At 38.4% G+C, this 21,390-nt stretch overlaps 1 protein-coding gene across 3 annotated transcripts in view; it reads left to right on the top strand.

Moving 5' to 3' along the window:
• Adam23 (ADAM metallopeptidase domain 23) overlaps positions 1 to 20,271 on the top strand; it is a 165,466-nt gene extending 145,195 nt beyond the window's left edge. Inside the window, exons 25-26 of one of the 3 annotated variants that reach the window (XM_045147781.1) lie at positions 11,112 to 11,202; positions 18,295 to 18,478. In XM_045147781.1, the coding sequence (XP_045003716.1) occupies positions 11,112 to 11,202; positions 18,295 to 18,343 (140 nt within the window). In that variant the 3' untranslated portion in view covers positions 18,344 to 18,478. Of the gene's footprint in view, positions 1 to 7,107; positions 7,199 to 11,111; positions 11,203 to 18,294 lie in introns of all 3 variants that reach the window. The other 2 variants (XM_045147782.1, XM_045147780.1) reach the window with 2 other exon arrangements.
• Positions 20,272 to 21,390: the final 1,119 nt, after the last annotated feature.

The following is a 21,390-nucleotide window of genomic DNA, read 5'->3' as shown; positions in this document are numbered from 1 at the left end:
GAAAAGGTCCATGAATATGCTATTAAAATGGGAAACAACAGAAGGTAAATATTTTAAAATGTTACAGCTCTTATAATTTTAATAATTCTGGTTAAAAGGAGTGGCAATTCAATACATAATCCATTCCCTCCCTTTGTAAAAAATGTAAAAAATAAAATGACCATGTCTGGTGGTATATGCAGATAATTTTAGCACTTGGAATGATGAGGTAGGAGATCACCTCAAGTTTGAAGCCAGCCACTGTTCTACATAGCGAGTTCCAGGCTACCAGGAAACAACAGCAAAAACAATAGCAAGAAATGAAAAGCTTTATGTCAATACTAATTTTCAGTTTGCCCAAGAGCACTTTGTGAACTGCTCTGTAATGTCTCAAGTGCTAAGTTTTCCTTGTAACTGTACATTGGATCATCTTTTTTAGGATCCACGTGGTTTAGTTGGCACTTGTCACCCCTCCCCAGATGCTTATTATATATAATAAACAATGTCTCTGGCCAGTCATATCCATAGAAAAAAGTTTCCTATGTGCAGTAAGAGGGTATTAAAAATATTCAGTTCTTACCTGGGTGTGATGGCACGTGCAATATAACCCCAATATCTGGGAGGTTGAGGTAGGAAGAACTCAAGTTTGAGGTCAGCCTGAGATACATAGTGAGTTTCAGGCCAGCCTGAGTTACATGATGAGACCCTGCCTCTAGAAATAAAACAAAAAAATTCTGAGTTTTGTTTAAGTTTTATGTACTTTTTAGACATAGAGAAAGGGATCCAGGAAGCATCATGAAAACGATGCCTTCTTGATCATGAATCAGTCATATAATATCAGTTATACCCCACTGCAGCCTTTGGCTCAAGATGAAATTAGCAAAAATAAAGGCAAATCCTATGACTCCTTTTCTATTGATTTGAAGATGCCAGAAATGAAGTGATTTGTTTTTTTCTGTTTTTCTTTTCTTCTCTTTTCTTTTTTTTTCTTTTATTTGCAATCAGAGAGGGGGGGGGTAGGTAAAGAGGAGACAGAGGAAGAATGGGTGCACCAGGGCCTCTAGCCACTGCAAACTAACTCCAGCCACATGGACCCTTTTCTGCATCTGGCTTACATGGGGACTGGGGAATTGAACCTGGGTCCTTTGGCTTTACAGGCAAGCACCTTAACTGCTAAATCATCTCTATTTTCTTCCTTTTAATCAGTATTTCATGGAAGAATAAGAATTTCACTTCTTCATTGGGGTGGTGACTTAAAACCTAAAGGAAAGCTTTACCATTGCAGTCATTGTACTGACTAAAGCTGTCTGCTATAGACCAAGTTTAGTATGCTAGATCATTCCTCACAACTTCTTCAACCACAATTTTCAAAGAAGTCGGATCTCAACACACATGAACAAATCATGTGAATAAAGACTTCCTTTCTTCTTCCCTTCCTCCCCACCTCCTTTCCTTCCTTCCTCCCTCCCTGCCTTCTTATTCATTTTTGAGGTGATAGTGGGCTAGAACCTAGAGCCTCATACACGCTAAGCAAGCTGTACCACTAAGCTGCAGTCCCAGTCCTGAGTAAGGATTTTATGAAAAATTTACTGTTATATAGAATCCATTTTTGTACGTTCTAATTTATTTCATGTACAGAAACCCTTTTGGTCCATCTCTCAAATTATACTGAAATCAGTGAAAGAAATTACTTTCCATTGTTTTGCAAGGATGGAATGTACTCTAAATCTTTCTTTTTTTTTTCAATTTTTTTTCTTTATTTATTTGAGAGTGACAGATGGAGAGAGAAAGAGACAGAGGGAGAGAGAGAGAGAGAATGGATGCACCAGGGCTTCTAGCCACTGCAAACGAACTCCAGATGCATGCGCCCCCTTGTGCATCTGGCTAACGTGGGTCCTGGGGAATCGAGCCTTGAACCAGGGTCCTTAGGCTTCATAGGCAAGTGCTTAACTGCTCAGCCATCTCTCTAGCCCTCTAAATATTTCTAAAAATAAATTTTTAAGAAATTTGAAAGAATTTACATCTCCAGTAAGGAGATCCATGCCTAGCATCCTTACTTTTTGTTCACTTTGTGGACACTTTTTCACAGTGCTTATTTGAAATGTGATGGAATTTTCTCATTTGATAAAGGTTATCTGTATAGCATCACTGTGATAAGAGAGAAAAAAGCTGGTTATATAAAACCATTTCAGTGATAACTGTACAGGAACAGTTGCCCTAGGAATGTCAGAACAGACCCATTAATCAAGAACACAGCCACCAAACCAGAGATTTAAAAGACCTTAGAGGCAGTTCAGTCCAGACCAGTCCATTTGCTTTACAAATTGGAAAAATAATTTAATTATCAGTGTTAACAGCTAATTAGTGGCAAAGTCAAAAATAAAATGTAATCGGTCCTGCTGTTCCACACCGCCACACTTGCAGCTAGTGTTAAGTTAACCTTTCTGTTCTTTGAGCACAATATAAAGTAGAAAGGGCGAAGCAGTGACCAAACAATGATCAAGTGGATCCATTTCCTCCTGGCAGTGCTTGTTATGGAATTAGACAAGGCAGGAGATATATAGTGTTAGAATTCAGTGTTCTAAAACAGAAGCTTTTAATTTTTTAAAGCCTTTTGTTTAAATTTATTTATTTAAAAGCAGAAAGAGAGAGACTATGGACAGGTCAAGGCCTCCAGCTACTGCAGATGAACTCTTGATACACTACTTTGTGCCTCTGGCTTTATGTGGAGACTGGGGAATCAAACCCAGGTCCTTAGGCTTTGTAGCCATCTCTCCAGCCCTAAAATTTTTTATCATATCTTGGGTAGTTATTACTAACAGGTACCTTTTTCACATGTCCTTTAGTGACTTTCATGGTGACAAAGCTTTGAACCTGTGGCTCAGAACATTAAATGTGATTATAACATATGATTATGCTTGTGCATAACTTGGGTATTTTTCTCATTGACCATGGCACCACCATTAGCTTAAGGGTTTAAAAAGTTTTTAAAGGTTTAGTAATCGTGAGTTTATTTTATCTGAATTTGGGAAGCCCTCCAATTTTAGTGTATGAGACAGGACCTCATTCTGTGTCCCAGGCTGTCCTAAACTCATGGTGTACACCAGGATGTTCTCAAACTCACAAGCCTCCAGCCTCCAGCCTTCAAGTGCATGAACACTCACACCCATCAATCCTCCATATTTTTTAATAGCATAAATTGAAGTAATATTTTTAATTTTTTGTTCACTTTTTTAATTTATCTATTTGAGAACAACAGACACACAGAGAAAGGCAGAGAGAGAGAGATAGAGAGAGAGAGAGAGAGAGAGAGAGAGAGAGAGAGAGAGAGAGAGAGAGAGAGAGAGAGAGAGAGAGGAGAGAGGAGAGAGGAGAGAAGAGAGAAGAGAGAAGAGAGAAGAGAGAAGAGAGAAGAGAGAAGAGAGAAGAGAGGAGAGAGGAGAGAGGAGAGAGGAGAGAGGAGAGAGGAGAGAGGAGAGGATGGGCACACCAGGGCCTCCAGCCCCTGCAAACGAACTCCAGATGCATGTGCCCCCTTGTGCATCTGGCTAATGTGGGTCCTGGAGAATTGAGCCTTGAACTGGGGTCCGTAGGCTTCACAGGCAAGCGCTTAACCGCTAAGCCATCTCTCCAACCCTGAAGTAATATTTTTAAAATTGCATTTGATTTTAATTTTTCAAACAGGAGTTTGCTATTTATCCAAGGCCAGTCTGGAATTCTGTGTAGCACATGACAAACTCCAACCCAGTCGTCCTGCATCAGGCTCTCTTGCTGGGATGACAAACATGTATCACCATGTCCAGTTGAAGTAATATTCTTTCTAAAAATATTTTATTTATTTATTATGTATTTATTTGTTTATTTGTATGTAGAAAAAGAGAGACAGAAAGAGAGAGAGAGAAGAAACAATGGGCATACCAGGGCCTCAAGCCACTGTAAACAAACTCTCTCATGCATGTGCTACTTTGTGTATCTGGTTTTACTTGAGTACTGGAGAATCAAAGCTGGGTTGTTAGGCTTTGCAGGCAAACACCTTAACCCCTGAGCCATCTCTCCAGCCCTGCAATAATATGCTTAATGAAAAAAATGAATTTTATTTTTCATAATTTCTGACCTTTCCCCCAACATAACTGAAAATGAACTTTAATCCTTTTATTTCACAGGAAAGAATAAGGAGTCTGTTTTTAAGGTGTCACATACTGAAATTGGAAGCAAGATGAAATATGTTTGCAATAAGTGCATCATGCTGTAAAGTATAAAGAGCTTATTTCTAACCCTAAATTCTAGTCAAGTAAATTTATACAGGAATAACTTTGGTCTGTAGGACCCCAGGATTGTCGGTAGGGTACTAGTGACAATTTTGCTGCCTCCTGATCTTGAAGTATCAAGGGGTGCAGTATTGGAGCTGCCACTGCCTTACTTGAACGAACTGGGGAACTCTCCTGTTCAAAAACTCTAAAGGGGTAAACACTCAGGACTCAAACAGCACAACCTCTAATTGCTGGAAGTCCGTCTTATTGATGGAGGAGTTTTATGTAGAAAATAGCTTTTAAAAAGGAAGACATTTTATAGTTTGTTTCTTCATAATTGAGGCTTATTAAAAATTCCACCTTTTAGGACAGGTGATCCTAGAGAACAGGCACCAAGACTAAAAGTAGTGAACCAGTAGACAACAGAAACATGAAAGGCTTCTGCCAAGTAATAAACAATACAGTGAAAGGGCAGTGTTGGCAAAGTTAAGCTCCTAAAATAAAGATTGCAATATTGGCTGGAACCCGATTCCTCACTTTCAGCTCCATGGAAGAAAAATAAGGCACATTATCAGCACAGAACTGAGCCTGTGAGTTAAAAAAAAAAAAAAAAGGCATTTGTTGATAAAGAATGAATGAGCTAATGAGTGAATTAAGGAATAAATACAGCTACCTAATAAACAACACAATAAGTGACGTTATATTATAGGCCTCCAAAGAACCAAGGAATTTTTTTTCAGTGATTTTTATAAGGTTTTTTTTTCAATTTTTTTTTATTAACAACTTCCATGATTATAAAAAATATGCCATGTTACTACCCTCCCTCCCCCCACTTCCCCCTTTGTTCAGATAAGCAATTATAACATATATTTTCAAATATATTTAAAACTCTTCCCACCTGAGCAGCCACTCACTTAATTCATGTTAATTTAAAAACAGATTGAGTTGGTATTTAAAGAGAGAACGCTGTTCATTATCACGGCAAACAATAAGGTGATACATGTTCTTTCAGTGTCCCAGAGCTAAAAGAAACTAAGTCATGTTAAGGAGAGTAGAGGCTACTTCTGGGAAAGCTGTTTTCCCACTCTCCTTTATCTTGCTTTGTGTTAAGAGAATTTTGCAGGCTCAGAATATGTAGGTAATTATTCCTTTTCAGTGCAGATTATCTATCTTGAATACACATTTGAAGCATACACCAATCAGTGTTCTAAGGCCTGCATAATGGCCTACCTAATTCTCTTGCTTCTGCAGTGAGGAATACCATAGCAAATTCAAAAGACTTTGTGAAATTCTTTTTGTTCATCTTTAACACGGTCATATATTTTTAAATCAACAAGTACTAATTTGGCATCATATTAATGGGAGAGGGAAGCACTTTTTCCTATAATTTATCATATCTAGTTTATGTAAGAATTGAAGAGATAATAGAACTTACTGAGAGCCAGTACTTAGAATTTAAGCCAAAAACCTTTAAACTAATATACTTGTTAATTTATTTTGTGAATACAATGATTTTCTTCAAAAATTGAAGCTATATAATTGGAATACCTTTCCATTCCAGTGTTTGCCTTCATAATTTAAAAATATGAGCTGAAGTTTTGGATAATTTGAATTATAATGCATTATCATGTTTAGAAATCATTATCCCCCCCTTATATGTTGGGCTCTCCTCCCCAGTCCCCCAGTGCTCTCAGTAGACTTCCTCTACTTTCTGTTGTGTCCCTCACCTTTTTTTTTTTTTAAAGGACAACTCTGACTAGACCCTCATTCATATTACTTACCCTGTGATGAAGTGAAATAATTGTGAAGTTGCATAGAGTTAAAGATCCAAGACTTTCTTTGGGAAAATATTTTACTAAAAAAGGTTAATAAGCCCAATATGAAGCCATATCAAATTGTGACTTTGAGTCTCAGTCCTTGGTTTTGTTTCATCCTGTCTCATGGCACACAGTCTGTGTAAGCAGAGTAAGTAGAATCTCTTTAAAGCTAATTTCTACTTTTATTGGTGAGGTGACCTGAAGCCAATACATTTGACTTATATAGAAACAAGAGATAATAAAGTGCATATGTTCCCATGCTCCTGTGCACTTGCTGGCACAGGTGTCCCTACATAATGTGCCTTTTCACTTTAATATCTGATGTTATCTAACCTATGTAGAGAAAATACTGGGGGATTCCCATCCGAATCTGTTTTTCAGCAGTTGAAAGCTAAGCACAGAAGTGACCCACAGCTGCTGAGAGCTTCTGCTCTGCAGCTCTTCACCACGTGGGGGCCCAAAGCAATCTGCACAGTTTTCCAGAGCCCCTGATGTTCTCTCAGCCTGGTTATACACTGGAGTCTGTAACCAAAGAACTAAATGTCCATCTTTTATGACAGAAATCTAAACTTTGCAATTATTTATAATGTATTTTTCAATAACCTCTCTGGTAAAGTGCATTCATTTTTAAAGCTACTCTTTTGAGTTCCTAAGGATTTTCACAGAATGATACAGTATCAATATTGAAAATATAGTAGACACATTTTTTTAGTTTGAGAACTTTACAAAATATGTATTAACAGATAGTTAAAACACAGATTTTCTTTTCAACTCCATTTAAATTTTACCTAATATCTAGTAGGTACTCTAACTCAAATTAGTTGACTTAAGTGTTCAAAAGTATTTATAAGTGATTATATTTTAAAGTAGATTTTGTAAAGATAAATCATCTTCAAATGTCTTCCATGTGTATGTCAGTTTTGATTTCAATCCTTAAATCAAAAATTTCCATATTTAACTACCTTTCAAAATTTTCTTGGAGATACTGCTTTGTATATTAGTGAAATTAGTGTGTAATTTTCTCTGTTAAAAAAAAAATCTCCATTTTTCCCTCCACACAGTGAACATGGCCACAAGCAGGCTCATAGGAGCTGTGGCCGGCACCGTTCTGGCTCTGGGGGTGATTTTTGGAGGCACAGGGTGGGGAATAGAGTAAGCATCCTTACGAGTTTATGAGTGTCTCTGTTTGGTGCCTGATATGTGAGTTGACACGTGGAACCCCACTCCTTGTTTTGTCTCATTGAATGTTTTTTGTGGTTGTCCCATTTGTGGTGTGATCTGGATATGTTTATGTCTTGTGGTTTCTTGTGCAGTGTATAACCTTCTCCTGTCTGGAAGAATGTGGGGCACAACACAGTGTTGGGGTGCTCATGATGTATTCACAATTAAGTCCATAGTTCAAAACTTCCCTTGCTGCACCACTTATAAAAAAATTTTAAAATGCAGAACTAAAAATTTATTGACAAGATGCTTTTATCTGAGTGTTTTAATAGGAGTGTTAAAATTAATTTACTTTTTTATCATTCAAATCAATCTACCAGCATAACCAAGAACTATCAGTAGCTACAGCACATTTTTAAAGCTAATAATAATGATATGTGCTTATTAATAAATGGCTCCACTCAATTATTAAAAAAGAAGATATTAAGGAAATGGCTTTCATTTTTTGTATTAGTAGTTCAAATTTGAAGTGTGCATATATATATTAGAGCAAGGAACATCAAGAATTTAAAGATATAAAATCCAAACTTGTACCACCATAAGCAGACAGCTGCAATTTATCTGCTGGCTTTGTCTTAAAAGCATGCAGTGTGTGAATCAGTGTATTTTGTGCCACTTGCCCACTGGGGTCTCTCAGAACTACAGCTCTCCTTGTGCCTAAATTTAGGTTGCTCTACATTTGGTCCACACCCTCGCGGTAGCTTCAGTTCTCCATAGAGTACTGCTTCCTGAGACTGCTCAACAGTAGACTAGATCATCAAGATGCTTACAGGTTGCAGACAGAAACCCTGAACTTGGCAGAAATATCCCTTTACACACTGGCATCTGTGTTTACTGGGGTGTTGGTTCACAAATCTTGGCAGGCAAGGATTGAATTGCTAGTGTTTCAAGGCATCACCAGATACTCTACTCAGATGACCCAAGTCATCGGCATGTATTCTGTTAACACAGCCCTCAGTTTCCTTTGTTGCAGGACACAGATGCTCTTCTTACAGGCTAGAGGTGGGATATCTGGGCACCAAAAGAGCAATGAGGTGGGGAGAAGGTGCCTAGGTCACCTTCATGGAGGAGGCCACAAACCTGCTCCACTTGAGGTGGAAGGACTGACCAGACTTGGATCTTGTTTTTGCTTTATTTTACTTTTTTTTTTTAAATTTTTGAGACAGGGTTTCATTCTGTCGATAAGGCTGGCTTAAAACTCACAGTATGTATAGCCTACAATGGCCTTGAACTTGCAGCAAGCCTCCCGTCTCATTCTCTTCCCAAGTGCTGGGGTTACAGGTGTGAGCCACCCTTCCAGCTCAGGCTTGTACCTTTTAGCTCACATCCCATCTGTGTAATCTGTGAAGTTAGTTAGTCCCAGAGAAGGAGAAATACTGGAAAAGAGTTTTGTGTCTCCTTACCTGTAAGAAAGTATGTAACAGTGGCACAATACTCAGATACAACAGGTCAGGCAATCCATTCACAGCAGTGAGAGTACACATTTTGTGAGATTCCTCCAAGATGGAAGGCAGTTTTCTAAACAATTTCCCAATTTTTTTAAACATTACTTAGTAACCATAATTTCAGAAACACTACTAACTGCAGTGGTGAATTTTAATCCTCCTTCATTTGAATCTTATAGACAAAATCAAAAAGCCTTTTGTGTAGAGTACTCCTTGTTGACAGCATGTGTTTCATCCTTTCCAGTGTTGTTGTTTTGTTGCTATTTCTGGTTGTGACAGGTAAGTCCACATAAATGTATGAGTATTTTTATCTAAAAAGACATTATTATTGTTTTATAAACTGTATTCCTTAGTAGTTTACTTATTTTTCTCTCCAAGCTCCAAGTTTTTCATGATTTTGTAAGATGCAGAATTTTTCAAAAAACGAAATCACATAGTGAAATTTAGACTAATTTTAATCCTTTCAAGCTTAACTAATAGTGCAATAATGTTCATATGGTCATTAAGATCTCCTCAGACTGATTCAATTTTCCTTCTTGTTTCTATTTCTTAGTTTGTAATTGTAAGTCAGGAGTCAGTTGTCATGGATTATGAATTAAGTCTGATTACAACCTGTGTTTTCTGAGCTAGCAAAATGCAAATAGTCCAAGGTATACAGTACACACATGTGACTGTATTTTTTAAATGTTTGTTTCAAAATTGATTCACAGTAGAGATGTGGGGAAGAAATCCATGTAATGGAATAAGGTTTCATCAGGGAATCTTTGTGTAAAGGGCCAGAGGTAAATTGTTCCATCTTCCAGACTACAGCAAATCTGTTGGAGCTTCTCCACATTCTGGCCTAGCAGAAAAGCAGGCATAGGCAGTATGTAAATGAAGAAGCATGGCTGTGTTCCAGTGAAATCTCTGCCAAAACAGATGCTGAGGTCAGGTTTGGCCTGTGGGCCCTAGTTTTTTGACCCTTGATTTATAGCACCAATCTGGGTTCACATCTTGCCTAGTAACTTGTAGAACCCCATGTTCCCTCATATGTTGAGCAGAATAGTCCAGATTGCTACATCATGTGTGGGTTTTTTGGTGTGTGTGTGTGTGTGTGTGTGTGTGTGTGTGTGTGTGTGTGTGTGTATCAAATGAGATGATATATCAAATGCGCAGAACTGGGTATATAGTAAGTGATCACTCTGCAGGAGCTAAACTGCTTCTATTGTCCTCATTTCTGCATTTATTATTATTGTTGCCTCCCTAAGAGCTACTGAGATTTGTGTTCTGTAGCATCTCAGTGGTTTAAGAACATGCTGAATCCCAGGCACCCAAAGAGACAATGGAACTCCATTGTACCACCCTCCACCCAATCACTCATGCCCATAGTGCTGTGTGTCCTCTGGGAAAAACATCATGCACACAACCGTAGTGTTTCCAGAGGTGGCGTACATTTATGTACACAGTTGAGGGCACTGATGTGAGCAGAAAAGAGAATCCTTTATATGGAAATGGATGTCTGTATAACGATGAGGATTTTACAAAAACTAGAAAAGTTGGCACCATGACTCGTAGCTAGCACTGAAAGAATTTGTTATTAGAAACACTGTACCTGCAAAGCATAATCCTGGAGGATGTGCCATTTAAGTCAGTTCTTAGTTTATAAGTTTAAACTAAATGTAACATTGCTGAGATTTTTAAGTGGTAAGTGAAGGAGAAGAGTGGATTTACCATAATTTATCAACCTTTAACAGTTGATAGAAACTTCACCCTGTATTTCCTTTCCTGCTTCCCTTCCCACTCCTTTGTTATAACTCTAAGCCTCGAATTTCTTTGAGTAATAAATAGAAATTTAAAAGTTATACTCCACTGAATGTAAAGACTCATTTCTTCCATTTATTGATTGGTAGCCTTCTTTTGACTTCTAAATTCTGTCTATCTCCAAATGTGGAATATAAAGGCATCTGTAAAACACTGCGTGTTACTTGGGAAGCTCTTTCATCGAGCAATTTTTCTTCTTTCTGTGTCCGCAGTTGGCATCATGTGTACTTAATTCTAATGAAGCATATTCTTTACATGCATTCACTTGTTTAATTTATGATATGCGGGAAGGGGAAGGAAGAGACAAAAGATGTGTAGTGAAGGCAGATGGGGGTGGTTTTGCATTGAATTCTGAGGAAGGTGAATTTAAGGGAACATAACTGTCACTGGTACAGATACATTAGACTCAAAGACATGTAGGTCCTGGCACTCACCAACTGTGGCATCTAAAGTTGGATTAATCTAAGTCATTAAAGGCAAGTTAAGTGTTTGGGGACCTACTACAGCAGGGTTTTACTTCCTGAAACTTAACTGCCTTTCCCTGTGGTAATGAAAGTAGTTGGCTCATATGACTTTCTTCCCATGATCCTTTGTCGCAGGTCCTAGTGCCACCAATCTCATAATAGGCTCCATCGCTGGTGCCATCCTGGTAGCAGCTATTGTCCTTGGGGGCACAGGCTGGGGATTTAAGTAAGCAATGCCGCATGTCTTCTTCTCCGTGGCTCTGGCACCTCTCTCTCCTGCTTACATCACCACATTTTGAGTTCCTGCTACAAGACTTTAAGTGAAAACTGAGAACAATAAATATGCCTGTTCAGAAGTGGGTTAGAAAAGAAGAAACATGCAGCCTCCAATGTCATCTGTAGGCAAGTAGGGAAACATGAAAAGTAGGAGGAATTCATAGCACTTAAGAATCAAGTTGAAGCTCTTCAATAGAACATTCTACCTTGTGGGAGGAAATCTTCCAAGATACTCCCATTTCTGTACAGACAATCAAGAAAACAGGATTGGAAATAAATAAATATAAATTTCTGTTTATATTTATTTAAAAATGGTTTATACTCCATTGGAAAACTGCATAATCTCAGGCATCTGGTGGTCATTTTTTCACATGTAGCATATTATATATAAATGTGCTGTGGAAACCTTAATTATTTACTACAAAAGAAGTTTTTTTTGAAGTTTATTTTTATTTATTTATTTATATTAGTTTTCTATTCTGCAAGAATTATTTACTACAAAAAGTTTTAAAAATGCTTCCATTAATTCCCTAATCAACTGAGTTGGCTTTTATTTGGAATTTGAAATCAATAGCTATGTGGCACTTAGTATTTTCTAATTAACTGCTAATATTGATATAACTGACAGGCATGCTATATAAACAATGACTTTTTAATTTGAGTTACATAATGATAACTCAAGTAAGACTGTTTAAATAGTCCATACTGTATAGTCAAAAATAATTAAATTGGAGCCAGGCATAGTAGCACACGCCTCTAATCCCAGCACATGGGAGGCAGAGGTAGAAGGATCGCCGTGAGTTCAAGGCGACCCCGAGACTACATAGTGAATTCCAGGTCCGACCCTACCTCAAAAGACCAAAATAATAGTAATAATAAGAGGAATAATAATAATTTAATTGGGCTTAAAATTTTTTAAGCTGAATTACCTAGCTTGGATTTCTGTACTTCAGATTCATTGAAAATCACTTTTATACTTGTTCAACTAGACCTATTAGAACATGTTTAAGTGGGAAATAAAACTATTAGCCAAATTCAAACACCACTTTGCCCCTTCCAGTTAATCAAGAAAGCTTTGCCCTGAAGTGCCTTAAAATTGCCTTCATTAGAGCTCCTTTTTATTTTATGTTTTAACCCTGAATTCAATACGCTTTGTCCAACTAAAATCTCACTATTAGAATATGTTTAATAAAGGTAAAAATATCAAATATTTTTTTACTCAAATTAAGTCAGTTCACTATTGTCCATTAATTTGTTGTTGCATGGAGTTTAAATGATTAAGACCATAGTGCTTGAGTGGCTCCAACTTATAAATTTATTATCAGATGGTACATCATTTCTACAGAGATATCAATAAGGTAGAATTTGATTAGTGAAATAGTGGGTTTGGCATCAGCATGCTTGCAGAAATACATAAACAAAATGGACATCTGACATTTGTATTTCTCTTAGGACCTTAACAAACCATTGTCCAGATGGTAGGTCACTCCTGGCATCTCAGAAGCAATGTATTTTTATTTGGGCTGGCTTCATTCCAGCAAAAACTTCTAGTCACCCACTACTGTAAGAACGTTATTGTGTATTAAAATAATTCTGTAGTCTATTTATTTTTTAACAAGTCCAAAAAATGACTCAAGAAAAGGAAATTTGGCTCATGCCCTGGAACACACCGTCTTGGCATTTAGAAACCTTTAATTCATGATTGCCGACAACCCCATGCAATACCAAATGCACCTTTTCTGCTTGGAGATAAGAGCACACTATTCTGTAGCAGGACCTCAAAACAGTGGCCTGGCTAGCTCACAGCTTGAACTGCATGTTTCTTTGGGGGAGAAGACTTTGATCAGTGTGTATGTAACTGGACTAGACCTTATGCAGATGATCTATATCTGAGAGAGATGTCTGGTCATCAGAAGAGCAAGACTAAAGGTGGGGCATTGATGCTGAGTCATGGAGCGAGGTATCAGTGCTCTGCTGACAGTGAGGGCGCTGTGGAAGAGATTCGCATCCCTATGAGCTAAGTCAAAGCTCCTTCCAAGTCCCTGTGACTTTAATTATCACTGTAAGGGAAAATATTATAGAAAGGCACACGGCAATGCAAAGTATATTTTTCATATATTAAAGAAAAATAAAAGAAGATGATTAAGAATGATGTGAACTGTGTAACTTTAAGAGTTTTGAACGTGAAGCTATTGCACTTCACTCTATTAGTGGCTTACACAGCTTGCTTTAGATTTGAATAGTAACTGCATAATTTATATCAGGCTGCAAATTGTTAATCCTATCTTGCTACAATAGACTTTTTCAGTGCTGAGTGGTAATGTTTAGGTTTTCCTACAACTTGGGAATTTCAGAGATGATTAGAGATAATTTGAAAGTACTGGCTGAAAGCCATTGAGAATTTTGCCGAGCTAATGTAAATAAAAACAGGTTTCTGTAGAAGCCGAAATTGAAAATAGTCTGTGAAGAAGATGGCTCTAAATTCTGCTGCTGGGAATTCTTCCAGAAATGGGATTTTATTTCTAGAATAGAAAGCAGAGGCGCCTAAAGAATTTAAGATTAAAGGAAAGCCTGTAAACTGCTCGGCGGAGGCAGAGCTTTTTTTTTTTTTTTTTCTGATGTCACATTCCTGTAGGGGGACATGCCGAGTAATTTAGCTGTGGGAATGGAGTCAGGCCATCTTCACCTGTTCAAGTATACAAATATACATGAGAAATAGAGCCTTGACATTGCCTGCCTTTCTTAATAATTCTTTCATTGGACCACATTTCTTCTGAATTAGGTGATATAAAGCATGAATGTATGTGAGTATGTGTACGTGTGTGGATGGTGCACATTTGTATATGTAAAGTTATGAATGCTTATCAAAATTATTTTGATGTGAAATCAAACATGAATTTAGGTTCCTTCTCTTTATTTTTTTTTAGCAGAATAGAGTCTGAAATATTTTAGTTAGACTTCTACATACAAGCATGTAAGATTTTTGAAAAGACATAAACAGTGCTTTCTTTGGTAACATTCTTATTATTTTATATATTCAGATATGTTAAGCAATATGCTGGGTATGTTAGTAAGTTTGATTAATCCCATTCTCTTAAGTTTCAGAAGTCTAAGGGACAATTTAGCAAGTACCTTTAATCACTGACCCATTTCCTCAGCCAAAAGGGATGATTTAGTTCCCAGGGTGTTTAAGTTCTCAAGGCTTACTCTTATAACAGCCTGTGAAGAATGAACACAGGCCTGCAACATGCCAATTTTTCTACATTCTCTTCATATCTGCATTTATTTTCTTTTACCCCATGGTCCTTTTCTTCTTCATCACCTACACAGAATTAAGCCAGAGGATTGAACTTCTGTCCTCCTGATATCTGATGAATAATTATGATGCTTAGATGATTACAGCTGTTGTTGGACATTGTAATAAATGAAGTAGCTGACAGATCATTTTACTAGTCTCTTCCCTAAAGCTTAGGGGGGAAAATGAAGTGTGAATTTTACATATGCATTTAAAAATGAACGGGGTTGCCATTAGTCCTTTGAAGGAAGCTATTTGTGAGGCACCCCCTCAATCTGAGCACAGGAATTTGAATGTGAGCACATGCATTCAGCATTCAACACCACAGTTGATAGCAATAGGAAAAGGGAAGTTCTCAGTGATGGAAGGGAAGAATGTGATGGTGACAATGAGATTCCAGGATGAGTACTGTCTTTGTCCATCATATAAGAATTCCTTCATCATTGGAATCCCATCACATGTTCCACTATTCCACCTGTTTCTCCATGAGATCCTGTGGTAAACGGTGTTTCACTACCGCCAACAGAGTCCACGCTGGCCTGTAAGAGCAACATGTAACAAAGGCGTTCATTTAAATAAGCATACAGTTATCCCATGTGGCTTACCCTATCTGAGAAATGACTTGGGTTACATTTTCATAGAGCATACTTTTTGCTCCAAGACTTTCTTTTTGGCCCTATGTTCTATTTCTCTGAATGAAAGTTTGCCAGTGTACTCCTACAAAATGATAGTTGATGGGATATGTGCAAAAAAGTAACCTAATCCTGATAATTATATATTTTCAAAAATAATAACATGTCTTCTCTTTAAGTAAAGGGTAGGAAGGTGTTTTGATTTTCACAGAGTTAGGAAACTGAAATCAATTTTAGCCAGTTTCTCTATGAGCAGGGTAACCAACCTTCACTTTTCTAAGTTCTATGGCCATATTCCAGGGTAAAATAAGGAGTTAGATTCCCTTAATATCCAGGACTCCTGATGAGGCACTCTCAATTGCCCTTTAGCTAGTGGCCATGGCACCTAGCTAGCCAGGAAGACACATGCATTGTCCTGACTCAGACCCCTGAGGAAGTGAGCCCAGTCTCAGGTGGTCTAGGAAGGATAGGGGAAAGGAAGAGTCCTTGGTGATGGACAGGGGTACTCATAGAAAGATAAGAATGTGGTAGCAGTAGGTAACTCTAGATCCTTATAAGGAGATCTGAAGGCTTTATGACTCTGTGATAACTATTATTAAAGCTATTATTATCTACAGATATACAATATACATCAGACAAAAGCCCACAAAGTTTCAGAGACAGCAAAAAATGGATAAAATCTGTCACATCTGACACTGTGAGGTTTATGGATAACAGTAATATTTTACTGCGCTCCAGAAATATTGCTTATGCTGAGACAGCTAATGAATGGTCTTAATACACTGGTAAGCAGAGGGTATTCAGAGGAAACAGTTCCGGAAGGGAGACAGCAAGGACTTAACTAGGACAATTGCACTTTCATATTAAAATTGAACAAAAGAACTTTGCTTTCACATAGGAAATTCAGTAAGGCAGTTCTCAACACAAGTGGCCCATGGTGGTTTTACAGTTTCCCCACGAGGGATCCTTACGGTCAGCTTTCGTCCTCATTGCTGGTTCCCCTGTACTGCAGCCTGCCTTCCCCCTGCTGTGACATCAGTGGAAGAGGAAAGGGTCTCCAATCCCCCTTTGGAATTGTGAACATGTATGGTTCTCAAGGGTGGCTTCACTTCTTGGTCTGACTGAAGAGTCCGGTGTCCATTTAGAATGTTTTTTAAAAGTGTGATCCACAAGATGTGCACACATCTGGATGGAGTTCAATTGCAGTGGCTGGAGGCCCTCACATGCCAACTCTCATTCCCTCTCTCTCTCTCTCATTCTCTCTTTCTCTCTCTTAAAAAAAGGTGTGATCTAGACTTCAGAAACTGACTTTTAAAAAAGAATCATACACTTTTGGACACTGGAGGTTTTCTGAGTGCCAGGCTAAAGTAGAATTTCATATTTCTTTTTAAAACATGACCACATTGCTATTATGACCTTGGACATGGCAATTGATTTGTGTTTGAAGTAAAGGATTTACATGTGGGTAGAATGGTCATTTCATACACAGGTCTAGTTTGGTGTGTGTATGATTTTTTTCCCCTCTGCATTTGGACAAGTTGAGATGTTGGTTTTATTCTGATTTCTAATAATATATAGCTAAATATGTTAGGGTCTCTGATCTTCCAGGGTAATGTCTCCAACTTAGGCAGTTAGGTGTACACCTATCTGGCTCACAAAGAAACGTCGTTCCTTAGATGTCTACTCAGGGACTACAAGCTTTGGTCACATGTCTCACAGCGAGTTATTTTGGTGAAAGATACATTCCAGACAGTTCTCTTGAGTTTCTTGTGCAGAACCAGCTACGCCTGCTTTTTAGAATATTGACTTAAATGTATGGCAGGAAGAGGCAGCAGCTCTGTTACAAAGATTGTTTGGCTACATTGAATTAACCTGTTAAGTCAACACACCACATATTTAGGCCTTCGTGAAGATGTTTCAAGGCAAAATTTAAGAAAAAAGAAAAAGGACATTTGAAGATGTTATTGCTTTATATTTCAAAAGAGAAGCCTCTAAGTGGTCAATTTTGGGGAAAATAGCTTTGTAGAACACTTTTCTCCATGTTTTGAACTCGGTACACTTTTGTTTTGAATGGCTTGTGGGGAAGGAGGAATCCCTTGTGGTTCTTTTGGTGCTTAGAGGCTGTAAGAGTGTCCAGCTGGCCCTGAGTGAGTGGGCAGGGGAATGAGGGATCTGGGGGCTCCACAGTCTCCAGTTTTGCATGATGCCGTGGTGGCAGCAGCATTGCACCTGCCAGTATGCAGATTAATGCATGAGCCCCTTGCTTGATGCCCCACATGAAGCCAGACCATGGGGAGGTTGCAACCAACTCATGTTGTTGCTTTGTCGTGTTGTGCCGGTTCTCTCTCTCTCTCTTCAAACACTGGAACCACTTTTTAGGAGACTGGACACTGTGACAAGGCATTTTAACTTGCTTCTTTCAATGGAGCTAAACTGCTGCTGCATTTGCTTGACTAACTGGAGCCTGTGTCCATTCTCCTCAGTGTCCACCTCACTGTGCACTCTGTCTTCCAACTTTCTAGTATGAAAAGTGCTTGTTCCATGGCGGAGTAAGATCCTACATACCCAAGACAGAGAACAACTGAGTAGAGCATGCTTTCTTTTCTTTTCTTTTTTTCTTTCTTTCTTTTTTTTTTTTTTTTGCCACCTTGGCAAGAGTCATCCACTGATACAGAACTCTGGAGGTTCGGAGAGAGGCAGCTAGCTACAAGACCTTCAGAGTTTTTTTTTCTAGTTTTCCTAGGAAAAGACATGGAAAAGGTCTCCATGTAGGACTATTTTTTTCATCTAGTGAATTGTCAATGTCATTTACTTCTGAAATAAGAGACAAATTCAGCCTCAGAGCTTGTCTATAATTGAAAATGAAGAAATTGAAGTTTCTTTTATCTTCGTGAAAGTGCATAGTCTCATGGGGAAGTTTGAAGATACTGAGAGAAGCATTGGCTCTTCAGTCTTCCCCATTCTCTTGAGGACTGCCTCTCTATCAGTGGATTACTTTGCCCTGGAATGAGCACTATTGTTATTATCACTGCCTTTCTCTCATTATAATCAGATTAATATTGTGCATTTTTTTTTTTCTCTTCTGCTTGCGTCTTCTTTGAACGTGCCCTGGAAGAAATGTCAAGAAGCGGAGGTTTGACCCTACTCAGCAAGGCCCCATCTGAATCAGCTGCCCTGGATGAGTACCACCTTGCACTGTGGGGTTCTGGGTATGACATCTTTGCAGCCAGGCTGCTAGAACTACTCTGTCTGCGACAAGACCACTGGGTGGTAATGACTACAGAGCTGACATCGGGGTAACGGGGATGGGCTAAAAGAAAACTGTCCCTTTTGGAAATAACATCAAGGAACCTCTTCTACCACTTGTGAATATGAGGGAGGGGGTTAATGACCATGTCATTTGAAAAAAAAAAAAAAAACTTTAGATTTTTTTTTTTCTTTTTAAAGGAGAAAGGAACAAAAAGTGCAATAAAAGAAACATTAAAACAGCAAATGATTTTTCTCCCTCCGCCTGCTGGCACTTAATACCTTCTAAATGATTTGGCATGTTTGTTTCCCTTTTACTATCAATGACAACTCCCAGTGGCATGAAGATCCAATTTTGGAAAAGGGTAAAAACTGCATGGCACATACATTACAAGCTAGCAAGCCAATCCTCAGCAAAACCTGCAATGGAATTCATAGTTGGAAGATGACGGATGAACACATAGAACGTGCCTGGGCCTGATGATACTTCCCCACACCCCGCCCATGGTCGCCCTGTCCCGCTCCCTGTGTGTCCCCACTGCCTGCTCTAGACCAGCCTCTGCAGAACTCCACTGGACCCTGCTCTTGTTGATTCACTCTCCCCGTCTGTTTCTCTCCTCTGGAAATTTGGGAGCTGGAACTTGAACAATGATGCTATTATGTAATTCTTTTGTAAATGTAAATATGGAAATAAGAGATTTCGACACATCATTTCACTTGTCTGTATTGAAATCTTCTTGTAAAGAGTTTCTCTAAATCTGAATTTGTTGCTTGCTCCCCATCTGTTTTTATTTCATTTCTCTTGTCCTTTTATTTCCCCCCCTTCTCTGTTTCTGTCCTTCTCTCTTATAACATATCCAAGAATTGTTGGGATTCCTTAAAAAGACAGATATAGCCATAGATACAGGGGGTTTGGGCACAAACAAAACCAAAAATAAACAAAAGGGGGGGGCACAAACAAAATAACCCATATCAAAAACCACAAAGATTATGTAAATGTAAAGTTATATGTACTGATAAGTCTCAAATTTTTTGATGTCATCATAAACATATGTATATAATGTAAGAAAATAGAGACCCTCTCAAAATATTCACAAAAGTGCCAAGCTCATGGTTTTAGTTTTTGGTTTTGACAATTTTTTCCCCCTGTCATTAATGTGAAAGGAGGGTAAACTTAAAGCCTTAAATAATAATAATAAAAAAGTTTTTAAATGTCAAAAGCTTGAAAACATAAGCTACGCTTTCCATTCTGTTCACACCTATTTTTGTCCATTTCATCCATGCATCATACTTATGCCTCAGAGTCTATGTTGCAGAGCCCCATTGTGCAAGAGGTGATGGGGACAAAGGGGCACCGGCCTCGTTGTTCTTGGAGGCGGGAAGTCAGCGTGCATCACTCACAGAGCCATGCTGGCCCATGGTGTTTTGCTGGACTAGGGTGGGATGCCACCATGTGCAAATACGTATTCTTTTCGTGCAGATTTGCAGATCTAGTCTTGGAGTTTCCAAGTTTTTCTGGGCTTTCTTCACTTTCACCCATTCCTTCTTTAAGAAAGCTTCCATCAAGTGGTTAGCAAACCAGCTAATGTTGTCCCAGCTTTGTGCAGTGACCAGCCATGTAAAGATAGCTTGTCTGAAACTCCTTGAAGAGGCCCAGCTCTCCAGGCTTTTCATTTTAGGAGAAATACATACAGTTGTACTATGCACTAAATCACTAATTGATTTAGATATGAGTCCTTGGCAGCAAGATTCATAACATCTGTTGACAACTTTTTCTTTGACTAGAGTGGTTGATCTCCTTAAAAAAAAAAAAATACTGCTTGAAACAGTCAATTTTTTCCCCCTCCCCAACCATCTTTAATCATGTAAGTTTCACCGCCCTGGAGAAGAGCCCTTTTATTTCTATATGCTACCACAGACCGCAACCTAGCATCTTAGAAATCCTGTCCTTGTTTTCTGAGTAATAGGTGCTATACAGGTATGCATCCTTTCTCCTGAGAACTTGCTATATGTTTATATTGTAATAACAGGGCAATCTATAAGAATGGTCAGCCTTAGTCCTGGTTTCATAGGACACAGGTTGTATTTCTTTACTTAATGGCAATGGCTCTTTCAGCTTGGAAGGAGGTTGTAGGAAACTCGGATTTCTTGGTATTTGTCCCTGTCACTACGTTGCTTGGTGGGTCCTTCACACTCCAAGATACCAAGTGGCTGTTGACCACATCCTACGCATTTCATTAGTATTCCAGAGGCACCAAGGTGACTTAACTGACACAAAACCATGCTAGTTACAAAAATCTGTTGTTGACTTTTGAGCATTTCACAGACGACATTGTAAATGTGCGATGTTGTGTTTTAAATCAGACCACAGTGGTCCCCAAATACTATGTACATATGGCAAATGTCCGAGTAACTTTTCGTTACGCTGGCAGCTTCATAGGTAAGCAAACCTATGCTCCAATGTTAAATTATCTCTGTGTATATGTAAACTGCACACGCTTTAAGCTCTGTGCACGTGTGTGTGGCTATGAAAGATAATGCAATCAAGTCATAAAAAAGGATTATAAATATTTTCAGTGACGTAGTTTCCAGCTCTTTGCTCTACTTTCTCTTGCACATGCCATCCATTTGCTAATTTTTGTGGTGTGAATATTCCTTCTTATTAATTTGAGCCCAAAGCACAAGCATTTCACTTTCTTAATGTTATCCAAACAAGAGTGTTAAGTGATGACCAAGTTCCCATTTCACCTGCTATACTTTTGCTGCAATAACTAAGGGCACCTGGATGAGGAGGTGTGTGCTGACTCCATTGCTCACCTGGGATAGTGCATGAGCCCACTGAATTATTGCTACTCCTACTAGATAAGTGAGCACTACACATAGGTGCATGTTATGAAACATGAATCACATAGAGCTGTGGGGTTTTGCCAAGTAATGTGTGTGTTTTCTTTCTGTCTTTTTTTTT

Source organism: Jaculus jaculus, chromosome 4 (genome assembly GCF_020740685.1).
Source record: "Jaculus jaculus isolate mJacJac1 chromosome 4, mJacJac1.mat.Y.cur, whole genome shotgun sequence".
Lineage (NCBI taxonomy): Eukaryota > Metazoa > Chordata > Mammalia > Rodentia > Dipodidae > Jaculus > Jaculus jaculus.
Note: the sequence above shows the minus strand (reverse complement) of the source record. Positions and strands in the feature narration are given on the sequence as shown.